This window comes from Vairimorpha ceranae (genome assembly GCF_000988165.1).
Source record: "Vairimorpha ceranae strain PA08 1199 chromosome Unknown NODE_10, whole genome shotgun sequence".
Classification (NCBI taxonomy): Eukaryota; Fungi; Microsporidia; family Nosematidae; genus Vairimorpha; species Vairimorpha ceranae.
In genome coordinates, this window is record NW_020169305.1 from 59,832 (window position 1) to 72,736 (window position 12,905).

General features: G+C 23.8%; 7 protein-coding genes across 7 annotated transcripts; 2 read left to right on the forward strand and 5 right to left on the reverse strand.

Annotated features, from left to right (window-relative positions):
- Positions 1–138: 138 nt before the first annotated feature.
- On the forward strand, positions 139–519 carry AAJ76_1000059970 (hypothetical protein; the record flags this gene model as incomplete). The annotated part of the gene is made up of 1 exon (XM_024473534.1): positions 139–519. One exon carries the CDS (start codon positions 139–141, stop codon positions 517–519), a length of 381 nt encoding a protein of 126 aa, XP_024331630.1.
- Positions 520–610: 91 nt separating this feature from the next.
- On the reverse strand, positions 611–2,236 carry AAJ76_1000062067 (hypothetical protein; the record flags this gene model as incomplete). Its single annotated transcript, XM_024473535.1, has 1 exon — positions 611–2,236. One exon carries the CDS (start codon positions 2,234–2,236, stop codon positions 611–613), a length of 1,626 nt encoding a protein of 541 aa, XP_024331631.1.
- A 447-nt stretch (positions 2,237–2,683) lies between these two features.
- Positions 2,684–3,487, forward strand: AAJ76_1000062515 (hypothetical protein; the record flags this gene model as incomplete). The annotated part of the gene is made up of 1 exon (XM_024473536.1): positions 2,684–3,487. The coding sequence occupies one exon, from the start codon at positions 2,684–2,686 to the stop codon at positions 3,485–3,487; it is 804 nt and encodes a 267-aa protein (XP_024331632.1).
- A 39-nt stretch (positions 3,488–3,526) lies between these two features.
- On the reverse strand, positions 3,527–3,817 carry AAJ76_1000063648 (trna-intron endonuclease; the record flags this gene model as incomplete). The annotated part of the gene is made up of 1 exon (XM_024473537.1): positions 3,527–3,817. One exon carries the CDS (start codon positions 3,815–3,817, stop codon positions 3,527–3,529), a length of 291 nt encoding a protein of 96 aa, XP_024331633.1.
- A 325-nt stretch (positions 3,818–4,142) lies between these two features.
- AAJ76_1000064609 (hypothetical protein) lies at positions 4,143–4,778 on the reverse strand (the record flags this gene model as incomplete). Its single annotated transcript, XM_024473538.1, has 1 exon — positions 4,143–4,778. The coding sequence occupies one exon, from the start codon at positions 4,776–4,778 to the stop codon at positions 4,143–4,145; it is 636 nt and encodes a 211-aa protein (XP_024331634.1).
- Positions 4,779–5,417: 639 nt separating this feature from the next.
- AAJ76_1000065899 (hypothetical protein) lies at positions 5,418–6,068 on the reverse strand (the record flags this gene model as incomplete). The annotated part of the gene is made up of 1 exon (XM_024473539.1): positions 5,418–6,068. The coding sequence occupies one exon, from the start codon at positions 6,066–6,068 to the stop codon at positions 5,418–5,420; it is 651 nt and encodes a 216-aa protein (XP_024331635.1).
- Positions 6,069–12,225: 6,157 nt separating this feature from the next.
- Positions 12,226–12,615, reverse strand: AAJ76_1000072446 (hypothetical protein; the record flags this gene model as incomplete). The annotated part of the gene is made up of 1 exon (XM_024473540.1): positions 12,226–12,615. The coding sequence occupies one exon, from the start codon at positions 12,613–12,615 to the stop codon at positions 12,226–12,228; it is 390 nt and encodes a 129-aa protein (XP_024331636.1).
- Positions 12,616–12,905: the final 290 nt, after the last annotated feature.

Genomic DNA, 12,905 nt, shown 5'->3' on the forward strand with positions numbered 1-12,905 from the left:
ACCAGCAATATTTTATTGGTTTTGCTTTATTCTTGCATGGATTAAAAAATTATTGAAAATTTATAAAATATTATTGTTCCTTTACAAAATATTTTTACACTAAATTTTTGATATTTATTAAAAGTTTTATGCATAAAAATGTCAAAAAAAGATTTATTAAAATTTATAGAAAAAGAATTAAATTCCAAAACTCAAAAACAAATTAAACAAGTACAAGATCAATTTGAGAAATCATATACAGATATCAAAAAATACATAGAAAATAAATTTAATTACGAATCTGATATATTAAAATCAGAAATACAAAAATTAAAAGATATAGATGTTACACAGATAATAAATGAATTACGCCAGCAGATAACAATCGTCATTGAGAAATGTAATCGAATAAGTGAGAATGTAAAAAATGTTAATAAAAAAGTATTACAGATAAAGAGGCTTAGAATTGATGTTAAAAATGCGATATTACAAAAATTAGAAGAGGATACAGAACAAATTAAGAAAAAATTTATAAAATAAATGTATAATGAAATTAATAATTTTAAATGCTATGTTATTTTAGGCTGTTGTAGTTCATTGTGCAAAAAAATTTATTAAAGTGTAGAATTTTTTAAATCCGTTCTTTCTTTATATTTTCTACAAACGCTTTTGCTCGTGTTCTTACTTCTTCAACATTGCCGTTATGTTCCTTCTCGAATTGCATCCACATTCTATAAAACTCCTTAGTATCATTTATTTTCCATTTCATATCTACAACTCTACGAAATAGTATACGCTTGTAATCATCATCCTCATTATTTATATAACTAATCCATCCCGCTTTATTATTACCGACTATTTTTTCTGTTTTTATTCTTGGCATATCTTCATACTTGTATATAAAGTTTATTGCTACATCAAGGTAAGAATAGTCAGTTACTTCAATATCCAATTTATAACACATTTCTAAATATTTCTTGTATAAATCTTTATTTGTAGATTTCCTATAACAATATTCTATTATATCTATATTATCTGATACCAGTCCTAATTTAACTATTAATTTATCAGAACACAATTTAAACACTTTTTTAATTTCTTTTAGCAATAAATGCTTATCTTGAATAGTATACTGTAAAAAATTACAGTATACTAAACATAAATTATCTTTATCGGTACTATTTAGTGTATTAATATGTTTATAAAAAATATCAGTTACTTCTTTATACCTTTTACCTTCCGTATATTTTTTTATTAAATTTAATATATCTGTTAGTGTATTACTAATTTCTGTATCCTCTTTGACATCTTCACTATCACTAATATTTTGTATATCAAAAGGAACGCTAATCTGTTGTATTTGTGATAGTTCAAACTTTCCATCAGTTATATTGATTATTTTACCTTTAATTTTACTAAATTTTTTATTAAAAATCAAAGGATCTACATTGCCATTAGAAATAATTCCATTATGTGACTGATACTTAAGTAGTAAATGTGAATCTGTTTTTTTAACGACTGTAGCTTCAATGTATTCACCAAGTACTAAATCAGAATACACATCAAAAATATAAAAACCGAGTAATTCTTCTTTAACGTACACTCTTAAAACTTTCTTTTCTCGTTTAGTATCTTCTAAATCATTATCTGTAGTTTTAAACAACAGTCCGCGTATATTTTCATTGGAAACTAATATAAATGTATCACGTACGCTATCTATTGTAACTTCAATATTCCCTGTAACAGGATTATCAACCTCTACAAACCACATTTTATCGTTTTGTATCTTCCATAAAATAACATTCAAGTTTTTGATGTAAGAGTTATTCTGTAAAAGACACTCTCCTCTGCCAAAAGGCGTAATAACTTCACAATTTTTTTTATTAAGTTTAATTTTGCCGGTAGTTTTTTTACCAACCCAAAGAATATCATTTTTATATATTTCACATACACGGAGTGAATTGGTTTCTTCTATAATCCTAAATGTATAAAGTTTATTGGGCTCTATTGCTGTTTTAGTGATAGTCATTTTGTTGTCAAGTGCATACAATTTATATACATTTTCTTCGGCAACAGTTAGATAGCTATTAAAGACCGGAGACACGTAAAATACTTGTAATTGATTGGTGTCATCAATTTTGCATGGGACATAATGATTAATAATCATGCCTACAGGAAAACTAATTTTGTGAGAATATGTTTTATTTGGTGTGTAAAATCTTGATTTAGTAAGTTTTCCATAAATGTATGTAGACATTAATAAGGGTAAAATATAGAGATATAGTTAATAGAACTAAAGAAAAGCATTTTATTTAAAGTGAAAAGTAATAGAAAAAATTGTACTATATAAGTTTTATCTGATATACTTAAAAAATGCTATCATTAACTAGCAAATTTTTATCGTTTTTGTCAGTTATTAATTACATTATAGTTAGCAGATTATATAAATAGTGCAGAAAAAACACAGCAATTTTAAACTTGTTTACTTTTAAAAAATTTTCGCAAAATTATTCCTGACACACAAGCAAGTCCAATTAAAATGTAAAATTTATCTTTTTTAAAAAAATAATTAAGTTTTTCCTGTACGCTCATAATAAGGGGTAAAATTGTACGTTAATTATTACAATTTATAAATGTTTCTCCTTATTTTTTATTGATTCTTAGTCTCCTTTAATTATTTAAGAATTAATTTAATAATACGTCTATGAGAAAATTACTAAAAACTGTGCAAAAATTTTTATACATTGTTATATTACTAAGATTTATTCAAGCAACGACGCCACCACCAGCATCAACAACAGGTGAGATAGCAATAGCAATACCTTCTTTTGCTGAACCTGGTCTGGGAATATTTTATAGATGTATCTATGGCGCATGGCTATGCTTATTTATCTTCATTGTAATGATGCGCAGAGGATTTATAACTGCTATTCAAAAACAGGTAGTCATTTTCCAAGGGATTTTTTTTGGTGTAGATGTTACAATTTACACAATAGGATATGCGCATTTCGCAAATATAGCATGGATTATATCGTTTATTGCTTCACCAGCGTGCACAGTCTTAAGTATCAATGATAGGCTTTTTAAAACATTTATAGCCCTAATAAATGCATTTGGGATTTCATATTTAACAGCTATAATAGTAAAAATAGCAAGTATAATAAAAATTGGAGTATTTGCTGCGATAGTGTATCTTATATTGATTGTATTGATAAGTGGTTCAGAAAAATTACAAATATGCTTATCCAAGATATTTACAGTTACTATATCAGTTGTAACACTAATTCAATTATCAGGTCTTATAAATATCTTTTATGGTTTACACGGTGGAAATGAAAGTATAGGACTTAAAATATTACATTATGGCCTAGCATTGATTGTTTTATTACTAGTAGCGACTTATTTTATTAGTATTACTTATTTTTCAAGTTGGGCAGATAAAAAAGTGGAGGAAGTAGTTGCTATAAAAAATAATGTATTGGGGGGAGAAGAAACAACACAATCTTAAATAAAAAGTTTATTATTCTTCTTTTTTTATCATTTGCAATCAAACAATAAATCTTTCAACAGAGAATAATTCAAATTGTGTACTATTTTTGAATACAACGACTATTAATTCTTTTTTAACTGAATTACAAACCCTTTGTACACTCATTAAATCAAAAAAAGAATGATTATTTTCGATTAGTACACCGTATTTTGAATGTACGTTAGAAGGATCGTCGGTGTACAATAAAAAATCTATGCCATATTTTATACCATCATTTACGTAAAATCCAAGAAATTTAAAATGTTCTATAAGGACAGATTTTTTGAATTCTAAACTAGGAAATGACATGAAAGGGTTTAAAATAAAAGAACATTATTGTCTAGAGCTTTGCCTCACTAATGTAGAAGAACATATTAGAGAAAATTAATTTGTAGAAATAGTAAAGCTAAAAAATAAAGGCATGTCACAGCCTGTACAAGTAAATTGAGATAAACTAAAATTATTATACTTAAATAAATTTATTATAAGAACTTTTTGTCTAATTCGTTACTTTTATAACAACGGCTTTGAATTTAAAAAATGTAATAGTAGGTGATTTAGTTAGTTGCTAATTTACGTTGTAAAAAAAATCATTAATTTAAAAAAGCTATATGTTTACTTTTTATCTCTGCTACTAAAATGCAAATTCTATATAAAATAGTGCTAATAGTATGCAAATACTTATCATCGAAGTGAATAGTCCATTTTTATTTTCTATAACATTTCCATTTGGATCTGTAGTATTAAATTCTAATAAATTTATACCTGCTACACCTGTTAATATATATGTACATACAATAAAGCCTACTAAGGCAGTATGTATCTTAAGTGTAACATTTAAACTTGTTATTGCAAGTATACCTATCAGACAGCTAGTAAAAAATAATGCACGCAAGCAGAATATAGGACTGAAAATATCTCTACTTACAATATTAGTTTTTATTACTACTACTAATAATATACAATTAATTAAACATATTAATCTTACCATTATTGTGTTGTAAGTTATATTATAATATATTAGAATAGTAATTAATGATAAAATTAAACTGGTAAAAATACTTAAATTAAATAGTTCTTTTAAAGATATTACTGTACCATGAGATAATAAAATAAATGATATGTGTTTTTTAAGGTTTTCCGCACCACTGTGGACAACATATAGAAGTAGGATAAGATCTATCACTGCAATAATTGAAAATAGCAAATTGGATTGTGATGATTTCAAGGTTGAAGATAATATAAAACAAAAATTACTAATCATATTCATTTGTAATTATTATTTTTTTGTTTTAAATTTAGTGTTTCAGTCTTTTAAAAATATGTCATATCTTTAAAGCAAAATTGATGTAACCTAAAATTTGTTAGTTTTAAACATTAAAACTTTTAAATAATTATATAATTAATAGATTAAGGCAAAGATGTTAAAATTACACTAAAATTTTATTGTTGTGCTACAAGTATTTGTTTGTAGTTTCTTTTACAAATAAATTATACACATATATGTATTTTGTCGTATTGTCGACATTTTTAATTAATTCTTTTTTGTTTTGTTATGTTTATCAAATATTTGTTTATTAACAAGCAAATTAAACTATATTATAAAAAATAAAATTAGACTTTCAATCTAGGCGTGAAGGTGTTTAAAGAAAATATGAAAACTTCAGACTCTAGACTTTATATTAACAGCAATTAAATTTTTTAATTAAAATTCAATGCAAACCTACGCCCGGGTAGTAAATTTCATGTTTAAAAGATAAAGATCTCTATTTAACAGTTGTTAAAAACTGTTACTAGACAAATAAAACCAAAAGAAATACTTATGTAGAACAATTAATATTTTCTTAAAGAAAAAAAATTTTTGTATAAATAATGTACGCTAAACACTTAATTCAACATAATACACATTTTATTTGAAAAACAAGAGGAAAGTAAGAATACCAAACACGGTAGCTGCTATTAAGAAGCTCAAAGAAGATGTTTTTACATCGTTTCCGGCATTGCTAAAGACTTGTACGTTGGTTAAAGCCTCAATTAATATCGTGGTAACAATGTAACAAACGAATATTGTGTGAATTTTGTATAAAGTATCAAATCTAGTTATTCCCAAGAATATAAAAATCGCGGCAGCGATTACAGGCCCGCCAATTGAACCCATGATAGAGTAAGATGTTTCTTTAAGCAAACTCGATATTACTACACCTACCAATAGACAACAATTTACAATAGTTATAATTTGCACAAATAGATCAATCTGACACAAGAAATAGTACAGAACTACTAGAGCGAAAAATATTCCTATTATTAAATAAAAATTGCCAGGTGCAATCATTTCTGCTCCATAAAAGAGGATTGGTGCTGATCCATGAACTAGTAATAAAAATCGAGTATATTCTTTAAATCTATTTTCTGGAGAAAATACTACATAAAGTAAAAAAATAAAGTCTAAAATAATAAGTGCTTTACTTAATGGGTTCATATTACCCGATGACTCGTTTAAGGCTGCAGGGCTAGTCTTGGCTGCTGTTGCTAAAATACATGACAAGAATAAACTCAACATTAAAAAAGAAAAAAAATTTCTTTTTATATTTTTTTTAAAACAGTGAATCAATAAAAAGTTTTAGTGATAAATTTGACAAGTTATATTCTAAATTTTAAAAAAAACGAACAATTTTTTTATGTCAAAAAGAAAAAAAAAACTTTAAGTCAAAAATTGTTTACTGATTATTAAAACCAAGTAATACAACATGTTAAACTAAATTTAGAAAACCAAATTTTTTACAAAATAAGAAAAAGTCCTTTATACAGTTTATTGATTCTTTTGAATCAAGTAGAAATCAAAACAAATAATAAATTTAATGATTTGTACATTTTTGATTTTTTTTGTTGTGATTCTATTGCCATTCAATGTAAATGATGGTATAGATCAATACATTAATAGCAATATGTTTGGCATTTTATTAAATTGAAAGAGTTATAAATACTTTAATATATTGATCAAATTTTTTTTATAGCTACGGATTTAAAGAATATTAAGATCCTTATAATTTCAGACTACGTTCTTGAGTATGTACTGTAAGGCTATTAAATATATGTAGATGTTTAAACATGAAAAAATTTTTTTTAAGGTTTAGCTTTTTTCTTATATTATTTGTTAGCTTCAATCCCGAGCGTGCCTATTTCGCATGTGCATTTTCGTTATTCTCATATTTAGCTAATATTAAGTCTCCTCTTCTGCACTACAGCGCAAGGCCATTAAGGGCTTTCTTAAGATTCCTCTCGGATGTACGCTTCTATCTGATCTAATATTTCTGATGACTTTCTATGTTTTGCGTGTTATTTTGTCATTATATACTGTCTTATGTTATATTTATTGAATTTATCGTGTTTTACATCCATGTATTACCTCAACTCATTAGCTAAAAAATGTAATTTTGTAGACTTTTGATCTTCACTTTTTGTAGATTATTGAGAAAAATAAAACCCACTTTAATAATGTGTATTTCTTTAGATTTATTCTCTATTACTACAATAGTAAGTTTTTTTAAGAAAAAAAATTTACAAAACAATTGTAAGGAATTACATTCAAATGAACTTTCTTAAATGTGCTTTAATCAGTAAACATGATTCTTTGATATAATTTTACTGGTTTACAAAATTGTACCTTTAAATTATACACGCCTACCTAACTTTAATCTATTTAATGAACTATAATAGCAATCAACTAATGGCTTACGGACATTTCATTTTAAAATTTAAAGATTTTAGAATTTATGTAAACCCCTTCAAATTTTTCAGATAGAATGTTTGCGAGCCAAAAATTTTTGATGTAGGGAATAAAGAACAAATAGAAAAGCTTACTAAGATTAATAGGCACCGTAAAAATCAAAATGTTATTGATAAATTTAATTTTGAAAAGCGAATACTTGAACAATATATTTTAAATTAAGAATTATTGAAAACAAAAGATATAAATCAACCAGGAGCGAACATTGGATTTAAGATTATGTTTTTAATAATATTAAAAAATTTATATACAACGAACAACTTTTGCTTGCAGATTCTAAAAATTTTGTAAAATAGAGCGTTCAAAGCAAATACATTTTGAATACAAAATATAAAAAGGTTGCTGCGGTATTCTTCATGCCACTTTAAAATATATTAAAAGAAAATTAATTAATTTTTCTTTAAAAAATATATAAATAAAATTAATGAAAAAAGGCAAGATTTGATTTAAATGAACAGGAACTATTTTTATAATAAAAGATTTTTATTAACAATTATGTTATATTTTACTTAGTTACACGTAGGAGGCCTGGAGATTATCACAGTTACTTTTAAAATTAATTAAGGTTGAGACTGTTAAACTGTTTTTTAAAATATATTGGCCATGATTAAAACTTAGAAATTTATTTTAGCAGATTACAAAATCATTAATAAAGGATTGATTTATATTTAAATAAAAAACTTAGTATTTGATAAAAACCAGTTAAATGTTTATACAAATAAAATTTGGGCTTTTGTTAAGACTTACGTACTAATAATTCATTTCTGAATTTTGCACTGAATAATTTTTTAATAATTATTTTTTACTAACTCAAAAAAATAAAAGTTGCATACTTGTATTAAGATTTAATTCTACATTAGTATGGTATTAATTACAACATCGACTTTTCTCTTCTTTTTTATAAAAAATATTTTGAAATTTTTTATATGCATTAAATTTTGTAATACTCCCAAAATTTTAATATTTTAAAATAAATATAACTACAAACTAAGGCATAATAGGGGCCTTAATCACCTTAATTCACCTAAAAGAATCGGTCTGAGCAAATGATCTATAAACTACGCTTGAATGCTAATCGAATTCTTTTCTACCAGGAAGTAAGTGTGGTAGAGAATTTTTTGTGCATTGGATAGCTACCTACCAATACTGCTACAATTACCAGAATATTAAAGAATATTGAACAGATTATTAGATCTGCCCATACAAATTTATCTTGTCGTTTTTTACATTTTAAATTATTTTTAGTAAAGTATCTTGTTACAATTTAAATTAAGATTAAAAGCTTGTATGTTTGTTTATAACATTTTAGTGTAAATTAATTGTAAATACTTTAATTTTAATTAACATCATCAAAAATGTCAATCTTTAGATTTTTAGGTAATGAGATTAACGTTAATATTATTTAATTCCTTATTTTCAGCCATAAAAATTTTTAGGGTTAAAAAATTATACTTATTTAAACATAGCCGATATTGATTGTAACTAAAGTATTGTACACAGGGATTATAAAGTGAGGAATAATTTTTATATATCTTTAAAAAATAATTAAATTTAAAAGCTTTATACCATTTGTATAAAAGCCTACTTATATTTTTTTTGTTGTAAATAAAATTATATTAATTACCGACATATTTATGTCATAGCCATAAATTTTATTTTAAAAAATTTTTAAAAAAGCAACTTTGCAAGCTAAATCATTGATTAAGGATCAATATAATAGAATTAAATGTATTGTTTATAAACATATTAAAATTACAATTCTGTTTGCTTTTTCCGTATTAAAATAATAATTTTGTATTGGCCATATTTCCGGAGACCTACCCTAATTATCTTATAGAGTTTAAGAATTAAATATTTTTTACTAAAAAATTTAAAATTAATTAATTTTTAACAAATTAAGGTTTCACATTTCATTAAGTCACATTCTGTTTGTTAGCTAATCAAATATCAGAAAAAAAAATAAGCAGCCTATTTATTTTTAATATTTTATGATAAATAAATTATATCGATTATCATTATTTGTTTTATTTTTTTACTAATCAAAGTATTTGTTATTTATTGATAAATTATTAGTGTTTAAAGTCATAGTGTTTCACATTTATTATATAAAAAAAATTTCTTAGTCAGTTTAAAATGTTGAAAATGATTTTGTTTCTTATTCAAGCGATCTTAAGCATGACTAATGAAGGATTTGGCAATAAAAACTGGTGGGATACTTATCCACTTGGATATCCTTATTCTTATCCATTTGGAAGTTTAAATAGCGATTTTTGGGGAAACAGAATTGGTGGACCATTTAGTGGATCAGGATCATTTTCGAGAACTAGTAGTATAAATCGAACAAGAAGTATTGAGGGTGGTTCCTCAATGGATTTCTAATTTAATAAAAGTTTATGTATAGTTATAATATTTATATGTTGATTTTTTAAATTTATTTCTAATAAAGACATTGATTTTTTTAGTTTATTTTTTTATACCTTTTAAAATTAATGCAAAAAATGTAGATAACAGTGATATAATCATGTAAAAAATTTAAACATTTAATATTCATTTTTGAATTTGTTAAAAAATATAAAACAAAAAAGAGCCATTTAAATAAAAAGTTTATTGTAACAATAAAAATACCTGCGAAAAAATTTATTAACAGTGCATATAAATGATAAAAAATACTTAATAATTTAGAAACGCTTAAAATAAACAATTAGATAATATTTAATTGAACTACAAACAATTTTTCATAAAACAAAACATTAAGTTCTATTTAAACAACAAATATAAAATTGATGAAAAATGGAATAAATGTCGCCATTTATTAAAATTTTGCATGTAAATAATATTTTGATCGTAATTTATTGTTAATATTAATTAAAAAAAGCAGAACTTGTTTAGACCAATAAACTTACAAATATTATCCATTATACATAATTAGAGCAATAAACATATGCTTGATAAAATTAAATTTTGTTAAAGGGTTTTTTTTAATTAAAGATATTTAAAGTAAAAAATTTGAATGAAATTTTAAACTGATTTAACAATTGTAAATGCTTTTCGGAAAAAAAATTTTTGTATATAGTTATTTTAAATGTTGTAATTAAAAATATTTGAAAAAAATATATTATCATTTAAAAATATTTTTTTTTGTATTTTTGACATATAAAGACGAAAAAAGTGTTATAAAAACATTAACAGTTTACTTTTTTTGATGTCAAATTTGCATAATCTGTCAAAAATATGTTGTTTTTTCTAATATAATTAGATTTAAATTACAAACACGAATTTCCGAAACAAAATTTTTGATTTTGATTAATTTGAGCTTTTGTTTTAAATATCAAGTAAGCATTTTTAAGGTAAAAAGTTAAGACGGCATCCTAAAAAAAATTAACGTTTTACCTTTAACGCAATTAATATTTTAGTATTTCATTTACAAAAGTTTAATATTATTTATTATAATTGTATTCTAAACTAAGTAATATTTTTCTATAGCTTAGTAATTTTGTTTAGAGCTTAGTTAATTTTTTTCACTTTTGTATAAATACGGAAAAATTTATTTTAAATAAAAAAATGAATTCTGATTTTAACTAAATAGAAAAGTAAATAGAAAAATATTTTATTAAACATGTATTAGACAATATTTAATATTTTATCTAGTGTCCATTATATTTAGGTAAAGACCCTTGTTTTACAAAATTGTTTTAAAACTCAAAAAATCATAAAATACATTTTTTTGCCTGTTATTTTCGTTACAATTTTTTTTGTTAATTGAGTTAATTTAGACATTTTTTTGATCAGCTGTTTCTTAAAACAAATTTAATTTGAATGCAAGGTTAATTTGTTCATTTTTTGATCAATAATTCTATTTAAGTATATGTTTGATAATTTGTGGTGCAAGTTGATTTATTTATAAAGTTAACACACTATCGCATATATTATTATTTTTTATTTTTCTGGTAACAAGAAATTGAATAATTATTTGATATGTTTCAAGTCAGAAAAATTTTAAAGATTTAAAAATTTGACGTTTTCAAATGCCGATAAAGATGTTTAACAATAGGATTAACAATGTATTGTTAACCTATAAAAAAAATCTCTAAACCTATCAAGAACAACTTCAAAATTGATGTTTCAGAAAAAATATTTAAATTCAAAATTTTTTACAGATCATGAATTTCCACACTTTCTCATTATTTGTGTTTTTATTTGTATTCAAAATATTTGCCCAAGATAGTCAGGTCAAAAAAAACAATCTGTGGTGGAACAGACCAAGTACAACTACACCCATATCCGACCCTTTAAATCCCGATCCTTTATCTTCAGAAAATCCATTTTCATCTTCAAGATCTTCATGGTCTCGTAGTTACAGAAGTTATTCATCGAGATATTAATAATTAAAATATTTTAATATATTATTTTTTAAAACTTTATAATTTCATATTTTATTTTAGTTCTTTCATTAAGAAATTTTTTTTAAAAGAATATTTCTGAATTTATAATAAATTTATTAAAACAAGTTTAAATTTGCTGGATTTGTACAAACACATCAAATGATATTTATTATAATTTTTTTGATAATGTTATAAATTTAACGATATCTATTAAAATAAATGTTTTTATAATGTTTCGCTACTTGCAACATAGTTTGATTATTTTTGAAATTTCGTAACTTTTACTAAACGTATAAATTTATTAAAATTTTTATTAAATGTAACTTTTTATACAATAAAAAGTAAATGATTTTTTTCATGCAATGTTAGCTATATAATATCTAACAAAATATGTGTTCAAATTATATTAATTGCACATTAATATAATTATTATTATATATAATTTACATGTATAAAAATCAAAATAAACTTAAAAAATTACAGAATTCCCTAAATATATAAATTTTGGTCAAAGGCTGCAACAATTTAAAAAAATAAAACAATTTTTATTACATTAATGCAGAATGTGCCACAACAGAACCATCATATGTATAAGGAGCGGGAGGAAGATGGTCATGATAAAAATTTTTATCAAAATCATTTTCATTGTCGTCAACTTTATCAATAATTAAATCTGCTGCGGTAGACGCATATGGCCGCTTTTTATAGTCTTCATCGACTTCATCTGTATTTTTATTTAATTGATAAATCAAAAAATGAGGCTTATTCACAGGTTCAGGTGGTATTTTGTTAACTTTATCTTGTTTCTTATTTATAGGGTAGTATTTTGGGTACTCAATACTTTCCATATAATTTCGAGGGGAATGTTTAGTTTTAACAGGTTGGAAAGGATGCGGCCAGTTAGGTACTATCTTAGATTTATTTGATGCTTTGGGCATTAAACTGCAAATTATGAAGTTAATAAGAAAAAAATATCTTATAAATTCTAATACACGCATTTTTAGCATGTCGATCTGAAAATTATATAAATAATTTAAAACCGTTAAGAAATCTGAAAACAGTTTCAGAATTCAACTGCTGTTTTTGTAAAAGTAACATATTTGATACTTGTAAAAAGGCCCAGCTTTAATATTAATTTTGATATTTTAATATTTGTTTTTAATTTACATTGCGCAATATAAACAAAACAAAAAGATTAATTTGTTAATGCACTAAACAAATTAAAAGG